This window comes from Dicentrarchus labrax, unplaced genomic scaffold (genome assembly GCF_905237075.1).
Source record: "Dicentrarchus labrax unplaced genomic scaffold, dlabrax2021, whole genome shotgun sequence".
Lineage (NCBI taxonomy): Eukaryota > Metazoa > Chordata > Actinopteri > Moronidae > Dicentrarchus > Dicentrarchus labrax.
The window spans coordinates 14,392,524-14,413,493 of NW_026136713.1; the positions used below are offsets into that span (position 1 = coordinate 14,392,524).

The window sequence follows — 20,970 nt, forward strand, 5'->3', positions numbered from 1 at the left end:
AGATTAAGAGATTACTTCAATAGTACATTGTTAATATGCAGTCAAAGCGATGTCAAAATATACACCATTCTTGAATTTCCCTTTTCACATCTAGGGGAAGTTTGTACTGTGGCGTTGCTCAGAACATCATGTACAGCATAAATTAAATAGATTGTAGTTTACTTATTTCAAAGCTGTCACATCCTCGGAGATATTTATAGGTTTTGCTTCAGCCTTTGACTTTTTTTTTTAAATCTAGTCTCATATTTATGGTAGCATCATGACTTGAGCATGCAAACAAGCCCCATACTGCACTGTACATATTGTACTGTATATACAAGTTAGAATATATTAGAGGTCATCTGCACATTTTTCTTAAATCCTGCTCTCAACAACTCATGTGTCATATCCGTGGCCTCCTTTGTGCATTCAGTTTTGATGACATGCATTAATGTATGATGCAGCATGGTGTACGTGCTGCAAGCCACTGTGCAAAGATTAATTAAATGCATTCAGTGTTTGTTCACGTGTTGTGTTACTCAGTTAAGGCAGGCCACACAGTTGGACACACACCAGGTTCTGTTCAGGCTGAGCATACAGTATCAAGCCATTTTACTGGGTTATGGGAATTCCCCAAGTCTCACAGTGAAAATGCTTCCCCCCATTCACCAGTTTCCTTAAAAAGTGCCTCTCCGAGACAAGCTGAATGTGTGGGTGAGTTGTTGTTTATTTGTTTTAACTGTTGAGGTGTAGTAACTGAACATATTAGATTTATTATCATTATTTGTGGTTCTGTCTTTTAAATTCAGGGAGGGTTGAATAATTTTATGTTGTCACTGAAATGAGTGTTGTGCTCTGTTTGGTACATTACACTGGAGGCAAACATAATGATACGATTGATTTCTGTCCTATATGTCTCAAACAAATGCCACAAGCTCTATAATTGTGAAGTATTTTCTGCCTATTCCAAGTAAATTGTTGGTAAATGTGTCAACAACAGTGTCTAATATGTCCTGATCAGTATATCTTTATTTTTTTCTTTGATTTTATAATTCATTACAACATGTCAACAGATCTATGGGCATGTTGATGAATCCATGTTAAGAACAAAATAAAACGATTTTAGAGAGAAAGTAACACAAAATTTACCTTAAAAGATTTATTCATTATAATTATTATTATTTCTATGCAAGCCTGAGAGTAATGTACTTGGCAATCTGTCACACTGGTCATAATTAAAATACAGATTCTAGATTTTCAATGAAAAGTTACATGAAGAAGCTGTTTAAAGTTAACCTCTGCCAGTGCACATCTCGGCCAGTTTTTTTGCATTGTGATAGAGACGAGGATGTCCCTGGTTTAAGGCCTCGAGAAGACAGCTGGAGTCACTAGTCGCCTAACAAAAGGACATTTTGTATTAAGCAGCACAGAGCTAATGACTATCAGCTGCTGATTTCTGCTGCAAGGAGATTGGAGACTGGACCCTTCTTGTGTCTCGGCAGGGTGACGTACATGCTCTACTTGTGACACAGTGGGCTTCAATCTGACAATTACCCGCTCACTCTTCTGTCTTTGTGCAATGAGATAAATGCTTTAAAATATTTGTTTGAAGTAGGTGGGCGGAGAAAACAAAGTACACAATTTGTTACCCAGGAGGACTAAATGATGGGCGACATTTCCTGTATCCTCAGGCTTTTGTTTTTGTGCTGGCAGGCTCAGCGTCACCAGCCTGTTTATTATTTTAGCACATCACAGCAGCCTGAGATGGAAACATTATGAACAGACCTCTAAGCAAGGACAAGGTGTTTGGTGGCAAGAAAAAAAAAACCCCAACAACATCTGTGTCTAAACTGTATGTTTGCTTTTTCCTGTAGCCAACTGAGAACTCTCTGGGGAACGCATTCACATATTTTACCAGTGTTTTCTGGCCCATGGGACACTGCTAGCTTTCATACTATATGGTCTAAAATGGTATTGTGTTGTAGTTGTATGTGGTTTTAACTGAATTGTGTGACTCCTCAATTAAATCTAAAGCGGTTTAAGCTGCATTTTTATATATGAAAATGATTTTAAAAGAAGGTTTATTGTTATTAAAGCACACACACCCATTACAGCCTGTTCACCCACGTTCTCGTTTTCTCACTTATTCACTTACAGTATGATTTTCATTCAGTCAAAGAGGCAAATGATTAGTACGGTGCAATTATATTTTAAATTAACTGGGGAGGGTACTATTTAGGGAAGATGAGAGGAAGATATTACTAAACTTGTTTCTCTATTACAGTGGTTTTGACATTATAGCTGTACCTCAATATTACACCTTTTTTTTGCATTACGGGAAGTAATAATGGTGGCTACATAAAGAGAAAAACAATGGTGTGACTCTGAGTGGTTTAGCTTTATCATAAATCACATCATGTATAGTGTAAAATAATTTGAGAACTGGGTGTTTCCTGTGTTATCACGGCATGCTTCCTGTTAAGACCTCCGAGGCTGATGCTGTGTAATGTAAAGTCACTATGGAGGGGTCTTTGTCTTCATCGTCTTTGTGAACAAGCAGCTGTGTGTTTTTACTGGTGATTCATATAAGACTCATGACCCATTTTGAGCCATAGAGACATACAGTACTCAGTTGGGATTACCAAGCAGCCTACTCTTGTGTGGTTCAGTATGATTGTACGTGGCCACAAACTGAAGGGCATCACAAGAACTTTGTGCTTCCAGTTAACCGAGGAATGGTCTTTGTAGCTCCCAGAGGAAGAAATATGACCGCAGATTACCTGTTTGTCAATTCCCACAAGATGTCACTATTGCTCTAAATTGGTCAACATTAACATTACTGCATGTGACACAGTGATCCTCAACAAACACCTCTTAACCTGTGACTTTGACTTCAAGAACAGGAAAACATGACACTGAAAATTTAATTGTGGTATCATTTGAAACCAAAATCCCAAATCCCAGGTTTAAATTAACATATCACAATCGGAGCTGAAACAATTGGTTAATTAATCGTTCTAATTTTCAAAGAAAAATGCTCAAATAAATAAAAATTATGAATATTTTGTGTATTACTCTGTATAGTGTATATATGATTGTACATTCAGTGCCTTTAGGTTTCAGACTGTTTGTTGGACAGAGCAAGTAGTTTGAATTTATCAACTTGAGTTTCAGGAATTAATTTTTATTTTTGATATTTTAAAGACTGAACAAATAATTGATCAAGAAAAAAAGCTCAGATCTATCAATAATCATTGATAAAAACAATTGCTACAGCCCTAATCACAATAGGAAAAGTATATATCTTAGCTCTCATACCAAATATTTCCTGTTAACCTATAATGTGGAGTTAAAAAGCTCAGTTTAACTTGAACTAGATCTTATTGCCCTCTTAGTTCAGAGGAAATATGTGATGCAATCACAGAAACCCCCACCAGCCCCTTCTCTAAAATTATCAATGAAGGAAAAAGTCATTCAATGAAAATGGTCGGGTTCGTCACTGCAGTATTGGTTTCAAGAGGTAAAAAAGAAGATTAAGAAGTTACTTAATGAAAATAATCAAATAAATAATCACGATTTAAGAGGAAAATGAGAATTGATTATCAGTCTTACTCACCCAGTGTCACTGTGTAAGATAAGATTTTTTTTTTTTTTTCTTTTTGCTATAAACTAACATTTATACTTAAAAGTCCATCACGTGAACAGTCGTGACACTTTTTGGTTAAATCCCCCCCCCCCCTACCAAAAGAAATAGTAACATGTGAATCAACTTTAAGCTCCAGTGTTTACATTACGGTCAGCGGCTCCCGTTGGTTCCCCCCGCTGACAGAAAGCTGAGCGCTGATTGGTCCGCCGGGCTGTCAATCACCGCTGTTTACATCGAACGTTGCGAGGTGGAATTTCCCAGGTTACAGCACAGACCAGCAGACCACTTCCGCAATAGATGTCTGGGCAGAGAGACGAGAGGCCACTGCGAGCTGAAAGGTATCCAGACGAGAGACAATCTCTTTGTTCTTTGATTTGTCGTTTAACTCCGCTTTCCGACTGACTTTACTGCATCGATAAAAAAAAGTAGCCGTAGTGAGTAAAACAAGGAGAGCTAGCGGCTTCCTGTCCCGCACTGTCATCTAGCGTTAGCTAGCCGACAGCTAACGAGGATGTTGCTAGCGATTTGCATGACAACAGCGAAAACTAATATTAGCCTTCTTCAGCCAATCAAGGTAGCTATCATTAGCTAGATTGTGCTGTATTTGACTCTCGTCTATTGGGTGGATGTTTGTTAGCAGGATTCGCGTGAATATTTAGTATTTTTACTCTGCTTTTGTCCTGTTTCCCCCCTCGGATGTGAACGTTGTGGTTGTCATATTTAGCCATCACTAACGATAGCACATTCTTGCCATATGTTTCACCCTGGCAGGGCAGCATGATGGTGGGGTTTGTTGGTGGGTTTGTCTTCTCGAAGCTTTCGTTTTGGCTTCACCGGTGGTTTACACTCGTCCTGCTATAGATTATCATCTGAGAAAAGGGCCGAAAGAGCTCCTTCTAGTTTGGTAGCACATAGAGTGGCATCTCTGAGGGGTTGTGTGTGTGTGTGTGTGTGTGTGTGTGTGTGTGTGTGTTTTATTTAAAGGAAATTTCATCTGCAGTGAAGAAGAAACAGAAACAGCATTTGTTGTAGTTTTGAGTGGTTGTAATAGGGGATTTCTAGGTAATGCTTAAGCTATTTTTCCTTTTACTATAAAGCCAGTGCTTTTGTTCAGCTCTTGACTTCCTCTGCATGAGCTGTTCGGTGTCGATGTTGTTCTCATCCTGTGCCTTACATTGAGAAATATTCTTTTTAACTTTGGATTCAAATGTGACTATTTGTAATGCAAATATTGCTGAAGTTGTTTTTTCAGTTGCTTCTCTTATTACAAAAGATTGGAGGACAATTGTGGATGCAAGTCCTTTATGATTAAAGGCTTTACTGTATAACAGTTTTTTGGTTTTCTGTAAAGGTCAGCCACTCCGCTGGGTAGTGTTCAGTACTTAAGGTGAAAATAACAAGTTTGTGTCTTCTTTCCACAGTTCATAGGACCATGTCTAGGAAGTGAGCAACGGCAATGGAAGGGAAAGGCCCGTACCGCATCTATGATCCAGGTGGGAGTGAGGTTAAGGCCAGGGAGGAGGCCGGTGGGGGAAGCAGCTATCGACAGCTACTGGAGGAGAACAGCATACTGAGGGAGCGGATGAAAGGACTTAAGAGCTTAGGTAGGTTCCTCAAAACAGACTGGTTACCTCAAGGCGGTGGATGGAGGGCAAATGCCAGCTGCTGTTTGGCATTACACATCTGTTCTCCAGTTTGGTTCTGTATATCGGTAATAAAGGAACATTCGTTTTGTTATTGTAATTCGTGAAATCTATAACAGAAAACTGTGTTCAGCTTGCTTTTTGTAGCAGCACTGAATTAAGTGCTATTTAATATTATGTCAGTTATCATTTGACCTCTTTCATAACAGATTACATAAACAAATTCTCAGTCAAAATATACAAATACAGCCTGGAAACTGTTGTGCAGCAAATGAGGTGGAATGTAGTAAAACCTGATGATCTTCATTGGTAGTGATGTGAATGGTCTGATTGCTCATTTTGTGACTCACCAAAGGAGTGCTACTTGCACGTAATTTCTCACCGAACTATTATCATATCGTATTTCATGACAGGTCATGCTGATAGATCTAGCCTTAATCGTGTTGTAAGAGACAAGTCACAGTTAGATTTAGTGATAGTCAAGAACTGATGCTGGACAGAGACAAGATCTCTCTCTGAAACCTGCAGGTGATTTGCTGGAAGAGTCGCAGTCAGAGGCATCAAGGCTACGGCAGCGAGTGGAGGAACTGGTGAGAGACAACGAGGCGCTCAAGTCCTCCAGCTTTGCAGCCAGTCTGTGTATGGGAGGGCCCATTCAGACTGAGACACAAAGTAGGTTTCGCAGACTTGATGGTCACTACGATTGTAACTTTGTAGACATAGTTTCATTCTTGTGGCTTATCAATCTGGACGGTATTTTAACCATATTGGAGGCTGTTCTGCTGCCCGAACTTGCATTTACCAAGGAATTGTTATGGCTTATTTAAGGTAAACCCTGTTTACATCACGCTGCAGAGCAGAAGGAAGATCTAACAAGCTGTTTAGGGAAGACTCTTCAGCCTGAGAAGCCCAATGTAAGTAATTTGTACAGACAGAAACAACTTTGTTATGATTATAGTTGTAGAATTATTAGATGCTGACATTTGGCAGCTCTCAACTGGAGGATGTTTACTTTATTCTTACTTCTAAGTTTATTGAAGTGATTACAGTATGGACACTACATGTACTATGGCACTACTTACTTTTTGGTCTTTACAGGAGGTCTCATCAGAGTTTGAGGTCGTGAATATGGATGGGAAGACCTCCGATGCCTTGACTGTACGTACCAGACTTTTTGTATCACAGAAACTCAAAATATTGTACTTCCCAAGAATATTTAATGTTAAACAATTTGTTTAGAATATCACAGTGCTCCTAATTGTAACTCCCAAAAGTATTTTATGTAGTTTATTTAGGCTAAATTAAACCTTTCCTCTTTATTGCGGTTTCCTCAATATTAGGAACATATCCTTGGTGTGGTGACTCACAAACAAACTCAATACTGGTAGCTCCAGCCTGACTCAGTCAGGGGAAAGTCCAGGATTATTACTGACTAGAATTACAGCTCTGATTCATTCACACACTACATCCTTGGGGAATGTGTTAATAGGACACTATGCCAAAATAATTCAGGGACTTCAAAACAACTGTTATTGACTAGCCATATATTTCAAAATTCCCTAGCCTACTTTGGCACAGTATCCACATCTGGTGCTACATTTAGATCTGACTGGACAAACTGGTTCAACTGGCTGTCGCTGTTCTTAGAAATAGCAGCATGATGACTCGTACAGTTTGTTGATCTTTCAGTCTCGTGCTGGATGAAATACATATATAATGGCTAGCTCGCATGATGAGTCAGCTTGAGAGGAAGAACTGACTGACTCTTCACCTGTGTGGGTTTCTCCAGGCCGGGTCAGTGGCAGGAGTAATCCCCCTCCTTCCTCAGGAGAACATCGAGCTAGCGAGCCAGCTGAAGAGACTAGAGAGCTCCTTCAGTATATTCGCAGAGGAGTCCAACCCGAACCAGCTGTTGGCTCACCTCGGTCGAATGGCTGTGGAGTTTCACCATCTTTCCTCTAAGGTCCAAAAGAATGAACAGAGGACCTCCCTCTTACAGGTATGCGACACAACGACTGTATGACGAAATTAAAAAAAATCCAGAAGCAACCATCACACTCCTTTTTTTTTTTTTTTTTTTAAGATTTAAGCAATTTCTCCAAGATGGCTTTATAGGGACTTTACAGTTAAAGAGTTTATTTTAATTAGCCTCATACGGTGGGAGCATGGTGTGTATTTTATTTTGAAATATAATGTATTTACTTTAAACCTTTCATAGGCTGTTTTACATTAAATGCTACAGAGTGATTTTTATGACATACCAGATTTGTACATATGATTATATGATAATTTAAGGGCTAAATTGTATAGTAAAATGAGGACAAAGTTCTTTCTTTGATATAACAAAGACATTATATTTGTTTTTATTCATTGGTGCAACAGTAGTTTTTGGTCTCGTATACAGTTCTCTGTGTGGGCTCGGCATTTGTGCATGACACACACAGGCAACAACAGCTCATACATCTGGCACACAACACAGGCTTTCCTTTTTTGCAACACATTGTAATTTTAACTGTAATAACTTTATTGCTTTATTGTTGACACATTTCTAAACAATGTTACAAAGTGCTTTGCAATAAAAACCTATATTGTATAGATGTACACTTATAGAGGAGGTTTTCTATTCGTAGCCAGTAACAGAAGAAGTGCATCACCACAAAGTTTTAATATTCAAGTAAAGCAGTATTTGCGGTGACTTGGGTTTATATTTTCAGTCAAGTTCCTTTTTATTCTTGGTTGATGTTTTATAGATTAAAAAATAAATGACTGTGTCTGAAAAACAGAGTCATTTTGTGCCTTTGAGGTGGGAAATATTTTTTCAGAAATCTGCTCATAAACTACAATATTCAAACATAATTTCCACCATTGTGTTAAAGACAATTGCTGTCAGGCTACGTAAATAAATGTTGAGGTCGTTCTACAGAATTAAGCTAAATATTGTGATAATTGTGTTTTATAGACTCTCTGTGAGCAGCTCAGACAGGAGAACAACGAGCTTAGAAAGAAAATGGAAGAGGATCATCATATCAGGAATCGAGACTTGGAACAGCTGAGGTAATGTTTTTCCTTTCGTCTTTTAATTTGACTGGGGTTTGTGTTGCTTCTGCCGGAGCAGAAACATTATTAGTGTGGTCAAAAACAGCAAACTGTGAAATCTGTATTGTGTTCCTAAATAATACAAACACTTACATCTCACTGTCATTCCTCGGGTCTTTCTCTGTGCGACAGTATTGTTTCTCATGGCCTTTTTGAATGTAGATCACATGCTGTTTTGATGACAATGCCCTTCACTTTGCCATGGACTTTGGGAGTTGACCACGCTTTCACTTTTGATGGAGGATTATTCCACTACTTTCTCTTGGTGTCATTACACCAAGCGGGTATTGTAGGGTCTTCCCAAAGGACTTCTTGAAGCTGTACCAAGACTTCAACAAGCTCTGAGAAAGGGACCTTGCTCACAAAATGCTATCATTTTCATTTTCTTGCCAATTCAGACAGGAGAATCAGAAACTTAAGGAGCTGGTCACAGGAGGAGCAACAACAGCAGGGTCATCTGCGCCATCTGACACTGAAGCTCCAGAGGCCAAAGAGGAGCCTCTGAAGGAGGAATCAGCTGCTGTAAGACCTAAGATGGAAGCCACCACACCGCAGAAGGTAGTTAAAATTAAATTACATAGCAGATTATTTTATTTACTTTGCTTCATGTGACTAAATCTGTCCCATTTATGTACCAAATAGGTTTTTGTTGGAAACTTTATTTTCCCTTTTTAGAAATACACTAAATATATGTTTTCTTAATGAATTTGTTCAAAATGTATACAGTTATAAACTTTTACGTTGTGGCTTTAGAGTAATGGAGGAATGTTGTGGATTTAGGAATATATATATATATATTTTTTTTTTTGTGCCCCCAGAGTGGAAAAGCTGCAGAGAAAACCCCAACTAAACCTTGTGATGTAGAGGTGTATGAAAAGAAGATCAAGCTTTTGGAGAAGCAGAGAAAGGATGTGAGTCTTTTTTGCTCTTACTGCTCATCCTCTTTTGCCATTGGGGAAAGTCTCTGTGTATTTTGTTTCCTATATGTTCAGTGTGTTTCACTTTCTGGCACTGCTTACAGGTACTGGAGGTGAACAAGCAGTGGGACATTCAGTGGAACTCCATGAAGTCACAGTTTGAACAGAAGGTATAGTAATGACTTTACAGCTGTTCTGAAGGGTGTGGGAAGACCTTGCTGTGTCCTCGACTGATATAGAGCTGTTGAAGATTTGCTGTTGCTGAGTCTCTCTGAATTTCTTTTAGAAAGCATTTAAATTTTTCTAATTTCTAAGGTCACTAGTAAAAGATTGAACACATTTGTTCAGTTTTATCAGTTCAATCCAAGCATTCTTGTCTCATTTTGGTTTTTTTTATTTTCACTTTGGCCTGTGTCAGTGCTTAGACTTCTTACACATGCTAGGTTTCTTTTTATATTCACAGCAAAGCTCTGTACAAGGATGCATCTACATGTACAGTACAACAAATATATGGAGTTTGTGTCCTGAATTTTTCAAAAAGCTGCCCTTACTCAGTATAAATAATATATTGGCTTAGAAGAGACAGATCTTTATTTATTGCCCTAGGTTCTCTTATACAGTATATCTATACTATATACGATTCACTGTCATTTCAGCCTAATTCATTTCATGAATTACTATTGATACTGTTACCAGTAGTAACACATTTTGAAAATTATAGCTGAATTTAGTTTTCCAAACAAGGACATTCTAAAATAGGTGAAGATTACTGAATACTATACGGTCAGAAAATGCCAAATACAATAATGTTATCATTCCAGCAGGCTTTAAATTTAATAGTTGTAACATTGTGACACCGGTGGTGTTTTTTGTTGTTTTTTTGCATTATACCATTGGAACAATCACAATTATTTTTCATGTTTTTCAAATAAGTGAAATGACAGATGGCAAGGATTTTGTAATTTGTGAAAATCTGTAAGGAACACAAGACTGATGTTTTTGTGCATCAGTTGGCAGTGAAGCAGCTGTGTGTGTGTTTTTTTTATTTTTAATTATTTTCTTTTTTTTTAAATATATGCTTGTCCAGTGGAAAAGGTGCAATCTTGCAATAGCTCGCTATCTGAGAGCATACTTTACCACAAGGCCTGTCACACCTCAGTAAGAATTCCCCTCACCTCTCTGGTACCCGCTGACTTCCTGCTGTGGTGCAGTCAGAGGGCAGCACAGACATACATATGTACACACTCTCACACTCATACTCACAAACCTACTTTCACACTTTGTTGAGACAGGGACACCATGCAACCTTCGTTTTAAACCACAGAACCCTAGATATATCCATTTGCGTCACTAGATTCGTTCATATTTTTACACAAAAACAGAACTGCATGAGTTTGCAAATGTGTCCTTGTTGCTGTGGCTTTGTTTATAATTTGATAACACACATTTCTGAAACGTTTCAAAGGCTCTATCCTAACACATGCAACAGCTGATGTTAATCTTTATCAGAGAGTTGATATCACTGAATCACAGTTTTTAATTTTTTTTTGTGTGTGAGAGAATTTTACCTGACAACTGTGATTACTGGACTCGACTAAATGGTTTACCTACTCAGATTACAGACCTCAGACAACGGCTTGCTGAGTCCCAGAAAACCGTGCTTGAGCTGGAGGCAGAGCGAGAGCAGAGGCAGCGTGACTACGACAAGAAGCTGCTGCTGGCTAAGTCCAAGATTGAAAATGTACAGGTGAGAATGCAAAGACAGAAAAAACCCGGGTGAAATTAAACAACCAGGACAGAGAAGAAAAAAATGTTTCAGGACACTGTAAGAAAGGTGTTTTCAATGTTTTGGGTTGTGTATGTTTCAGGGGGAGAAGGAGTGCCTCAACTCTGAGACCACTGAGCTGAAGCAGAAGATTCGCTACCTGCAGGATCAGCTGCTGCCCCTCAGCAAACAGAGGGAGTACCAGGAGAAGGAGATCCAACGCCTCAACAGGGTGAGTGTGGAATACTTGCAGAAAGAGAGAGAGAAATGTAGAAGAGTGCGTATGTCTGTGTAATACTATGTCTTACTTCAGGCTTTAGAAGAAGCCTTAAACCTCCACTCCCCTTCAACCTCCCAACAACCACCTGGCCAGGGTAACTTTGCAGATGCAGCCAATAACCTAAAGAAACAGGAACTGCTCACTCAAATTGCTGTACTGAAGGAGCAGGTCAGGCATGCTACAAAAAATGCACACACTTATACACACAGTTGTATTGCAATAGTACATGCATTTCCTCAACTGCTTTTAATTGTTGTTTTGTACTTCAGGTGAAGATCTTTGAAGAAGACTTCAGGAAAGAGAGGAGTGACCGGGAGCGAATGAATGAGGAGAAAGAGGACTTGAGGCGGCAAGTTGAGAGACTCCAGGGTCAGATTACTAATTTGACCAATCAGGTAAGCTTTGTGTTTAGACTATATTCTTCTGTATGGTGGACAATTAGTGAAAGCTTCTGCTTGATTGAATAACATTTATAACTGAACTGCTCTCTAATGTGGATTTGTTTTGTTTTATTGTGTGTTCAGCTTCATCAGGCACAGAACGAGTGTCAGAGAGAACGAACAGAGAGATGTAAGCTGGAGAGACTGCAGATGCAGCATCACAAACAGGTACTGGCTGAAGCTGTGGTCTGAGCCCACTAGCACTGCAGACATGAAGACATTTTAAATGAAATGATGCCGTCAGCCTGGATGGGTGATATGTTTGGTCATTTTGGCCATGTACATTTAATTAGGGCCAAGGAATTCACTGAAAGTTGCTCTTCAAGCCTTTGGGATACATCAAGCAGTAGGATAGGATAGTTGTGGTAAATCTTGCAGACTAGCGCCCCCTTGTGAGTGCATCCCCACATGCATATTTACTGTATAAATTCAGACTGGACAAATCAATACTCCAGGACAAGAGCCTCACTCCAGCTAGGTTGTTTTTTTTAGTGCATTCGGGATCAACAGGTGGAAAATTTACACTCCTCAGTGGGAGGCAGCTGCAGTAGGGTTGAAGGTCAGCAGTGGCCCATGCCATGACAGGGTCACTGTGCTAGCTGAGAGTAGCAGCCGTGCACTGATTGGGGATCACGTGTGTACTTGTGATCCCTCGTAGGGGCAGCAACAGGAAAGACGTACCTCAGACCCCACGTCAGGCTCAGTGAACGGCCCGCTGAGCCCTCCCTACTGTGGTCCCTTTGTGCAGGTGGGACCGCAGGGCCTTGAGGGCTGGCCCATACACTTCCCTCCCCGGATGCCCAATGCAGCAGGCGCCACAGCCGCAGCCGCCGCAGCGCCACCCCCTGTACGAGACTTCCAGCCTGTTACCCCGGTAAGGGTCCTCTAAGGCCCCTCTGTCTCTTTCTCTGGAGTGACTCTGGTTCACTGAGAATACAAGGCTCTTCTTTTCTGTTTCTTCTCTACTCCCCTTATCATTTGGGAGGAACAAGCAGATGTAATGAGGTTAAACTGTAGCTCAACCTTGACACGCTTACATTCAATAACGATTGTTAGGTTTACGGCAAAGAGTTGAGGGCTGCTGGTTGTGATGAATGAGTATATATATTTGGTGATTTGAACTAACATGGTGCTCTCTCTTTGGTCAGGGTTTTCCTTGGCAGCCGTCATTTCCACAGCCCAGAGGGGCCAGAGCAGTAGGTGAGAGTTCAAGACCACCACCAGAAAATGCAGGTATGGAGCAGCCCAACCAAGTACAATCATTTATTCTTACAGTGTGAATTATTTATATACAAAGAATAAGGCTTGAGAAGTCTGTATTTTCCTTAATGTCAACAAAATGCCATTAAAAGACCAAACCCAACAATACATTCGTAGTATTAGTCTGTCTCTCAATACTTTTAGATTTATATCTTCCTACCTTCCTGTGGCTCTCAGACCTGAGTCTGTTTGCTCCTACTGAAGATGCAAATCTTTAAAAATTGGGTCACAAATATATATATATATATAGTGACGTTTTAAAAAAAGGCAAAATAATTTCCTAGAATGGCTTGGCACTGTAGTTTTTAGCAAATATTACTCAAACAAGAGTAAATCCTCCATTTGTTGACTGTTTCCAGTCATAGATCAATACATACTATTGCATGTTTATAATATTTACACAGTGTGTTCATGGTAATGACGGAACATTACCTGACCAAGTACAATTGTGTGGCTCATGTATCTGTTTAATAGTTTATGGACGACAACAAAGGTTTACTGTTTGAATAAAAAGTGTCTAGGAGCAAAGTTTGTGCCTGTGAAGATAATGCAGTCTTGTGTTTTTTTGTGTGTCTGCAGATCAGTCCGCAGCAGCAGCAGCAGCAGCAGGCACAGGAGCAGGATTTGGAAAAAGGGAGCGACAGAACATTGACCCTGGAAAGCACTAAAGCATCACCGTACCCACTTAATGCAGTCTGGGTAGTAGCATGAAATCAGTTTGTTTTTGAGTTGACAAGGTGTGATTTGATCTATAATTTTCCTACTGAACTGTAGATATCCTATTGTAATGTTGTTTATACTTGCGTTTTATAAGGCTATTTGTGAAACACTTCGCTATTCTGAATATATACATGAAATATTATTTAGATTTTTTTATCAGGAACTGAAGTCATTTAATAAATAGGTTGGAATAATTAACATTCTTTTTTTCCATAAAATATACCTATGTGATTGTCTCTCTGCAAATATGTAACAACTTGACACTTAGTTTGTTACTTGTAGGGTTACAGGAAGCCATTCCCCAATATGACTAAGGCTACATATACTCATTCCAACAATGAATGATTATATAAGTACATTGAATCATAGAATTTACAATGTGAATGTTAATTGATTTATGAAGATTTCTTCAGTACCATCGATGTTATAGAACTGTCCCATATGTGTAACTGTTCAAAAAGTGGTTGTTGAAATACAAAAATTTTGGGAAATGAATTTTGATGGTATCATACCAAAAACATGATTGTGATTATTGATAATTTATTTATAACCTGCTGTTTTGATAGTCGCATTGACTAAGTGTAAATCATTGTCTTTAGTAATGCTGTTCTTTCTATGTTGTTAGTGTAATCCCAATATATTGTAGCTATTGACATTGTATGTTTGTATCAGACACAATACACAGTACATACACAACCTTTTTTTCCCCCATGATGATGGACCTAATCTCATTAAACACAACACTTCTACTTGACCACAATTGATTTGATGATTTGACCACTCATTCCTATATTCATACCCATCTTACTGCATCCTGTACTATTGCTAACAGTTTAGCCCCGACATACAGTATCTAGAAGTAACAGGACCGAAACCACAAGGCAGCAGCGATGACAGTCTTCCTCTTCATCCTGTCTTTTCACGTTAACTTACGCACACCTAGCACTGAAACGTGGAAATTCTGATTTAGCAACACAAAGAGGAAGATTTTCATCAGTATTTGGAGGCCCTTTGATCCAGTGTTACAGCAGTACAGCCGCTCCTCAGAGGGAAAACCTCTGCCTGGATGTCTGGCTTTGCTCTCTGTCCACTCCAACAACCAGCAACATCCATGCCATGCCGACTGACCTGTGAACTGCTGTAGCACGAAGTCGAGAGCCCCGATAGACACAGGACACACAACTCGAGATAACGTGGGTTACCACTTTAAAAGCAGATCCAATCTAAAACTCAAGCCACTTGACTAAATACCCATTAAAATTTCTTCAGTATAGTGTACATCAGGTAGTCAGATGAAGGGCTTCAAAATTGTGTGCGGATGAATTTGAAAGGCTCCATTTTATTAAACAAGTTATTAGTTACTGGGAACAAAATCCTGAGGGGTGAGAGCTGCAATGAGAAATTAGCAGAATTGCACTATGAAAGGTATGCTGTAATTACTGGCAGTTGAATTTTCTTGGTTTGTAGCCTTTTTTCTTTTTTGCTGTAGGCAAAAGCACATGTGAGACTTTTTGTATTTGACTGGCTTAATAAATCTATTCTGAATGTCTATTAGCATCTCACCCTGCTTATTCGTGTTCATACTTTGTCCTGTTTTATTGCAGGACAGAAATGTGCCACATTCATGCTCACTTTTCCGTGACATCCAGAACAGTTGTCTCTCGCAAAGAAGAGTTGACACATCAGCGTGTTGTTTATGATTTATTGGAAGTAATTAACATTAAGGCTGTAATGACTAACAGGTCCTGGGATGAGAAGATGACATGATGCTGTGGGAATGCAGGACAGCCTGAATGCACTAAAGAGCTGTCCTGAACCCCAGACTCCAAAGAGGCACCACAGAGTTCCTGTTTTCAAGCCTCCTCTTCATTCAACATGCTATCTTCATGGATCAGAAACTGTTAGCATTACTTTCTATTTTACATTCTACCTTAGCATCTCATTACAGTTACTTCATCAGATGAACAATACTGTATGATCAGATCTAATTAAACATTTCCTGTGTGTATAGTTTGAGCAGGTATTTGCGGATGTCCGCTCGGACCTCAGAAACATTGACACTTGGGTGCCACCTCATCGCCGGCTTCCCGTCGGGTCCCACTAGAAACTTTTCAAAGTTCCACTTGATGTCGCTGATCATCAGAGGCTCCCAGAACAGTCTCCCGGTGGGGTTACCGAAGCCGACTCCAACTGGAGGGCAGGAGTTCTGCATGGCAGAAAGCACAGTATTGTAGTGAGAGAGTGCAGGCGAACAGCCTCCACCTTAGAGATGTGTATGGGCATCACATCTCTTTGTCAATAATCCACTCCCCGTTTCACCTTGTTCATTCTAGTGACAGTGTTTTTCAGTGGCTCATAATCAAAACAATGCTATTAATAGCAGTTTAAATGTGGAAAGCACCCTTCTAGGTTTTGGTATGCTTCTATAATGGGTGTGAGTACTATTCAGTAATGTGACTTATCAGGTAAGAGTAACGAGATTTAGATATTTGTCTGAAGGGTGCGTGCACAGCTGGAGAGTAGCATTAGTAATTTAAACTACTATAAAACAGGTACAGTATAAATGTTATCACACACTTTGCAAGCAGACCATAACATACCTTAAGGAAAGTGAAAACTTCTTGCTCATCTTTTCCATTCACATCACCTTTCTCAAACAGCAGGAAGTTTGGAACAAATCCATTGCCTGGTCTAACATGCCTGGAATCCAGAAAGAGGGCAGCTTATCAGTGGACGTGCCTCTGAGCACTTTGTGGCTTGGCAGCTGCCCTAGATTCACTCCAAGCAGAGTGAAACCACACAGTCTATTGCAATGGCTTTGCTATGGATGTAAGATGACTGATGGAACCTGAGACATAAATTCTGTGTGTTAGAGAGGCCCCTAACAGAAGCTGATCTTATTGCCAAAGGATGCTTTCCCTGATTAAATGAAGCTTTGTTGATTGACAGAGGATTTACCAATATTGCAAATTCCTCTCTACATCCAGCTTTAAAGGTTCTTATATTACAGAACATTACAATATATACTGTATCATATACTGAGAAGATTGTCACTCAAATTTAGGAGATTCTCCAAATCTTCTTATAGGCAAAAACAAAACAAAAAATCCAAACAGCTGCCATATCAAAGCTTCCTTTTTTTTTAGGTTTATAGTGTTTTCACACAGTGTGCTGTGGCTGATGACCTGATGTTGGATTGAAAGAGAAACATTTCTCACTTTAAAGCTGGCAGAATTTCATGTTTTTGCCCTGGTTCCTGTTTCCCAAATTGGTTGCTGGGAAAGCCGAGAACGGTGAGTCCAAGAGGTTTCATCTCCTCATGTAGTGCATTCAGTTCTGATAATAGAAAAGAAAATGAAAAGGCTTAAGGTTGAAGCTTTTTTTTTTGTTACACTGCAACACAGTAATTATGCCTGCGGTGCCGTTTCTTACCCACATACTGAAAGGTGTATCCTCAGTACGTGGCCACATTGACGAAGAGGACACTCTTGCCGGCGTAGTCACTGAAGTTCACAGTGTGACTCCCGTTTAGAGTCTTTGCGTGGTATTTGTAAATGGTGCCATCTGTGGATGAGTCACACTGCTGCTTGCACAGACACAGGTCAAAGCAGGTTATATTTGTTGGCCAACAGCAAACACAATCATCAGTATTTCAGTATTTACTGTAGTAGTTTTGCTCACAAGACATGCTTTCTCAACATATGTATGCAAAACAACAAATGCCTTTTATAGATCCATTCGACACAGTGTCCATTATTTGCTTAGAGATTTGCATTTTCTACAACACCCATTTTCTAGCCAATAGTATGCCACGGCATCGATGTGAACAGTCACACCTGTTTGATTACAGGTGGTGTGTGTTTTGTAACATTTCAGTCACACACTTGTTTGTTAGTTGGATGTGCTGCTACATGATTATGAAGAATAAAATATCAACTGTTCTGATTCATAATCAGGACAAATAACATCTTCAGAATAACAAAAAAATAATATTTGTAGGCTATTGGTGAAAAAATGTATATTAGATTGTGAACTCTAAATTTAACACGACTTATTATCCAGTGTTTTCTGAAAGCAAATCATAATTTTAATATACCAAGAAATGTTGAAAAGGCCCTGAAGATCAACCAAATAATGAATCTACTGTCTCTGTAGTCTGTCCTGTTTGCAAAGCAAATATCAGGAGCTTATTTATCAAATGGATCCCAAAGCTTTAACCAAATAAGGGACAGCTGCAATGCTTTCACCCTTCTTCCTCTTCATACCTCTGTTGTTATACTGACATTCGCCCCCCACTACACAACACAGGCCCAGTGTCAACAGAGTGGGAGAACATTGCACTCAAAGAGCCAGAGGCCCTTGGTTAAATGAAAACTAAGTTTGTGTAACCTGAGATAGATCTCAATTAACTTTAAACAATGACATATTGCTAACTAACTATTATTTTATACAGTTGAGATTGGATTTGCATAATAGGTGCGTGAGAACCTAAGCGGAAGAACATGTCTGTGAAATATGAGTGTATGAAAATGTCAATTAGACAATATTTTCAACATTTGTTATAGTTGATACTCAAAAAACAGGCAGAAGAAAAAAGTTTCCAACCATCCCTTCATGTGGATTAACTTCTTTCTAACTTTTTGTTGTGTCTGACTTTCTCAGGTATTGCAGCCACTGCCCCACTGATGTTTTGTAATTGTCATAAAGTTCAGCATAACAGGTGTTTACATAACTATCTGCACCACCTCAAAAAGTGGGCAGATCATTTGTGCCCCCACAAAATTCAGGTTCAAAGAAACCCCCCAAAACTTCATCTGTCAAGAAACATTCTAGAAAATTCAAAATATGGACCAAAAAAGGTAAAAATGACCATCAAGGAATAGGAAAGATGACATAAAAAAATAAATACGGAGTTAAATTACCATCACCCACATGTGTAGCAGTGGAATTGTAATTTAGTGTTTTTATATTGCTGTCTGCCACCTTTTTTGAACATTTAATTTAAAAAATATATAAATAACAAAACCTGCATACAGTTAACACTTAGGCTACTTCAGCTTACATTATTCCCAAACAAATACTACTCCCTGTGAACGGTTCATTATTAGACAACACAGTGATGTCATCTGATACCAGGCTGTCACATTAATCTATCCTGGACTCATACTGTGAATGCGCTGTGTTGTCATCAACAGGTTACCTGTTTGAATGAGGTTCCGGCGGTGCTGGGTCGCAGCAGACCGAGCAGCAGTAGCGGTAAGAGGGGCCACATCATGCCGTCCTTCGCCGACATGGTGACTGCTCGCTGTGGATGTCTGTCCGCTTCTTTCCCTCAGGATGAATTAAAATCCTCTGGCAGGGGGCGGAGGGGGACACAGCTGGCTGAGATTACGCCCTCTGCTGACGTAACGACGTAGCCTACACAATGACAGATTGATTGAATGAATGAATGAATGAATAAATGAATTAAAACAGTATAGATATTAGATTGATGGAAGGTTCGATAGTAATTTTTATTCAGGTTCAGTGGTGTAGTGCAGGGTAGCTTCTGTGCAGGTATATTTTCAGTCTGCACTGGTTATACCCTCTTCTAAATCTCCTCTTCTGCAAGCTATATTATAGGATAGCAAAGGCATGGCATAGTTGTCCAATTTCCATGAGTAGGTGGAGTAAGGAAATAAAGAAAAGTTAACTTAAAATGCATAATTCTGCATAACTTGTCTCACCTGTCTGAGCCGGTATTCATGCAAAATCTGCTCCTCCTCTGTGGGTCATGTTAATTTCATAATGATCCTTATTTTCTGAATTTAAGCTGCAAAAGTTAAGTGACGATGAGCAAATAGTTCTTTATTTAGAGCTATATATGCACAAGTAGTCTTATGTCACTGTTTATAATAACATGGCGTTTATCTTTTGCTGGACAGGCTGCTTTGAAAACACATTTGGGGCATAAATTAAGAGTATATCCACTTCTCTCCACATGCCACTACACCATTCTCCAGGTATCCACATTATTTAGAAATGAGTATGTATTTATAAATAACCCAATAATGTTCTCCCTTAACATTCACTTTCCCTAATTAAGAATGTCTGCCAAAAATGAAGTAAACACATTTGACAAGGTCTTTGTGTATGTGTCACTTTGTGCATGCCTCATGCCTAACCTACTGTGAACACTCATAAACAGCCTTCATTAAGACTGTAGAGAAAAAGTAGCCTATGATGAATAAATAAAAGCGTCTGTCAGAGTGACACGTCGAACTTGGCTGAATCTTGATGAACACAAAATGAGATGCGTCACCTTTTTTTCCAGGAGAAAATGTTGTTGGTTTAATTTTTTATTCATGGATGATTTCTCCTCTCAGGGATCAGCTGTTGCCATGGTGAGCTGGTACTTGGCCATATGCCCCGTGGGTGGCTGGCAGGCCTCTTTCCCGTCCTGTTAAAGGCACCTCATTTTACACAGTTTTCAGTTCGGATCTGTAGTGTCCCACAAGGCCACATAATGTGTTTTTTGCAGGCAAGGCAAACATGAGTGCAAAGCTATGATGCAACACAAAAGATTAGAATCAAGAAGGGGAAAAATAATGCTACTGAGTGGCACAAGAAAGTGTCTGAATATGATCAGTTACTTCATGATATTTATTTCTGTTCGTCTGCTATATACACCGTCTATGCATGTGGAAAGCTTGACAATGTAATTTCAGATGAGACTGGATCACCTGCATCACTGCACCATCAAAAGGTGTGAATCTCTTATTTCTGTAATACTCTGCTGTTCACTTTCAATGTGTCTCTTTAAGGGGAAAAATAATACACTGAATTCACAGAGCCTGGAGCTGCAACATGGTGAATATTAGAACGAACTACTAGGACACTTCAACAGCAAATACATAAACATTATATGACTATAAGACCTATATTCAAATATCTATATTTATATTTTATAACTATCTTAGTCACTATATTTTCTTTGATTGGCACACATTGAGGTCAAAGTTAAAAAAGATGTTACAGGTGTTTCATTCAAAACTAGTCTGGTGTGGGCATGTATGGATTATGACAGTGGTTCCCAACCTGGGGGTCTGGACCCCCACTAGGGGACGCCAAAGCTTCACGTGGGGTTTCGAGTCCTTAAGAAAACTTAAAACATATACACAGTAGACGTATATCGTCTCAACGTTCAGTTAAATTCTGTGAATAAAACGAAATTGAATATTTATT

General features: G+C 39.3%; 2 protein-coding genes across 6 annotated transcripts; one reads left to right on the plus strand and one right to left on the minus strand.

The window, feature by feature from the left end:
* Positions 1 to 551: 551 nt before the first annotated feature.
* tnip1 (TNFAIP3 interacting protein 1) lies at positions 552 to 15,295 on the plus strand. Of its 5 annotated transcripts, none has more exons than XM_051419030.1 (18): positions 552 to 693; positions 5,047 to 5,229; positions 5,797 to 5,940; positions 6,097 to 6,182; positions 6,367 to 6,426; positions 7,058 to 7,267; positions 8,228 to 8,322; positions 8,763 to 8,922; positions 9,183 to 9,275; positions 9,386 to 9,451; positions 10,897 to 11,028; positions 11,150 to 11,278; positions 11,360 to 11,494; positions 11,596 to 11,721; positions 11,851 to 11,934; positions 12,425 to 12,640; positions 12,915 to 12,999; positions 13,606 to 15,295. In XM_051419030.1, exons 2-18 carry the CDS (start codon positions 5,082 to 5,084, stop codon positions 13,692 to 13,694), a joined length of 2,058 nt encoding a protein of 685 aa, XP_051274990.1. In that variant the 5' UTR covers positions 552 to 693; positions 5,047 to 5,081; the 3' UTR covers positions 13,695 to 15,295. The 5 variants fall into 5 exon arrangements, with proteins under 5 accessions (XP_051274990.1, XP_051274989.1, XP_051274992.1 ...); XM_051419029.1 differs by lacking the exon at positions 552 to 693 and adding an exon at positions 3,829 to 3,963; XM_051419032.1 differs by lacking the exon at positions 552 to 693 and adding an exon at positions 3,829 to 3,963 and having other exon boundaries at positions 12,515 to 12,640.
* Positions 15,296 to 15,434: 139 nt separating this feature from the next.
* On the minus strand, positions 15,435 to 19,115 carry gpx3 (glutathione peroxidase 3). The gene is made up of 5 exons (XM_051419037.1): positions 18,947 to 19,115; positions 17,179 to 17,329; positions 16,965 to 17,082; positions 16,347 to 16,446; positions 15,435 to 15,952 (listed from the first exon to the last, which is right to left on the minus strand). Exons 1-5 carry the CDS (start codon positions 19,037 to 19,039, stop codon positions 15,731 to 15,733), a joined length of 684 nt encoding a protein of 227 aa, XP_051274997.1. The 5' UTR covers positions 19,040 to 19,115; the 3' UTR covers positions 15,435 to 15,730.
* Between the last annotated feature and the right edge of the window lie 1,855 nt (positions 19,116 to 20,970).

Coding starts and splice junctions, on each gene's coding strand:
- tnip1 (XM_051419030.1), top strand. CDS start 5,082: ATGGAAGGGAAAGGCCCGTACCGCATCTATGATCCAGGTGGGAGTGAG. Junction 8,923..9,182: donor AAGCCACCACACCGCAGAAG/GTAGTTAAAATT, acceptor TTGTGCCCCCAG/AGTGGAAAAGCTGCAGAGAA. Junction 12,641..12,914: donor ACTTCCAGCCTGTTACCCCG/GTAAGGGTCCTC, acceptor CTCTTTGGTCAG/GGTTTTCCTTGGCAGCCGTC.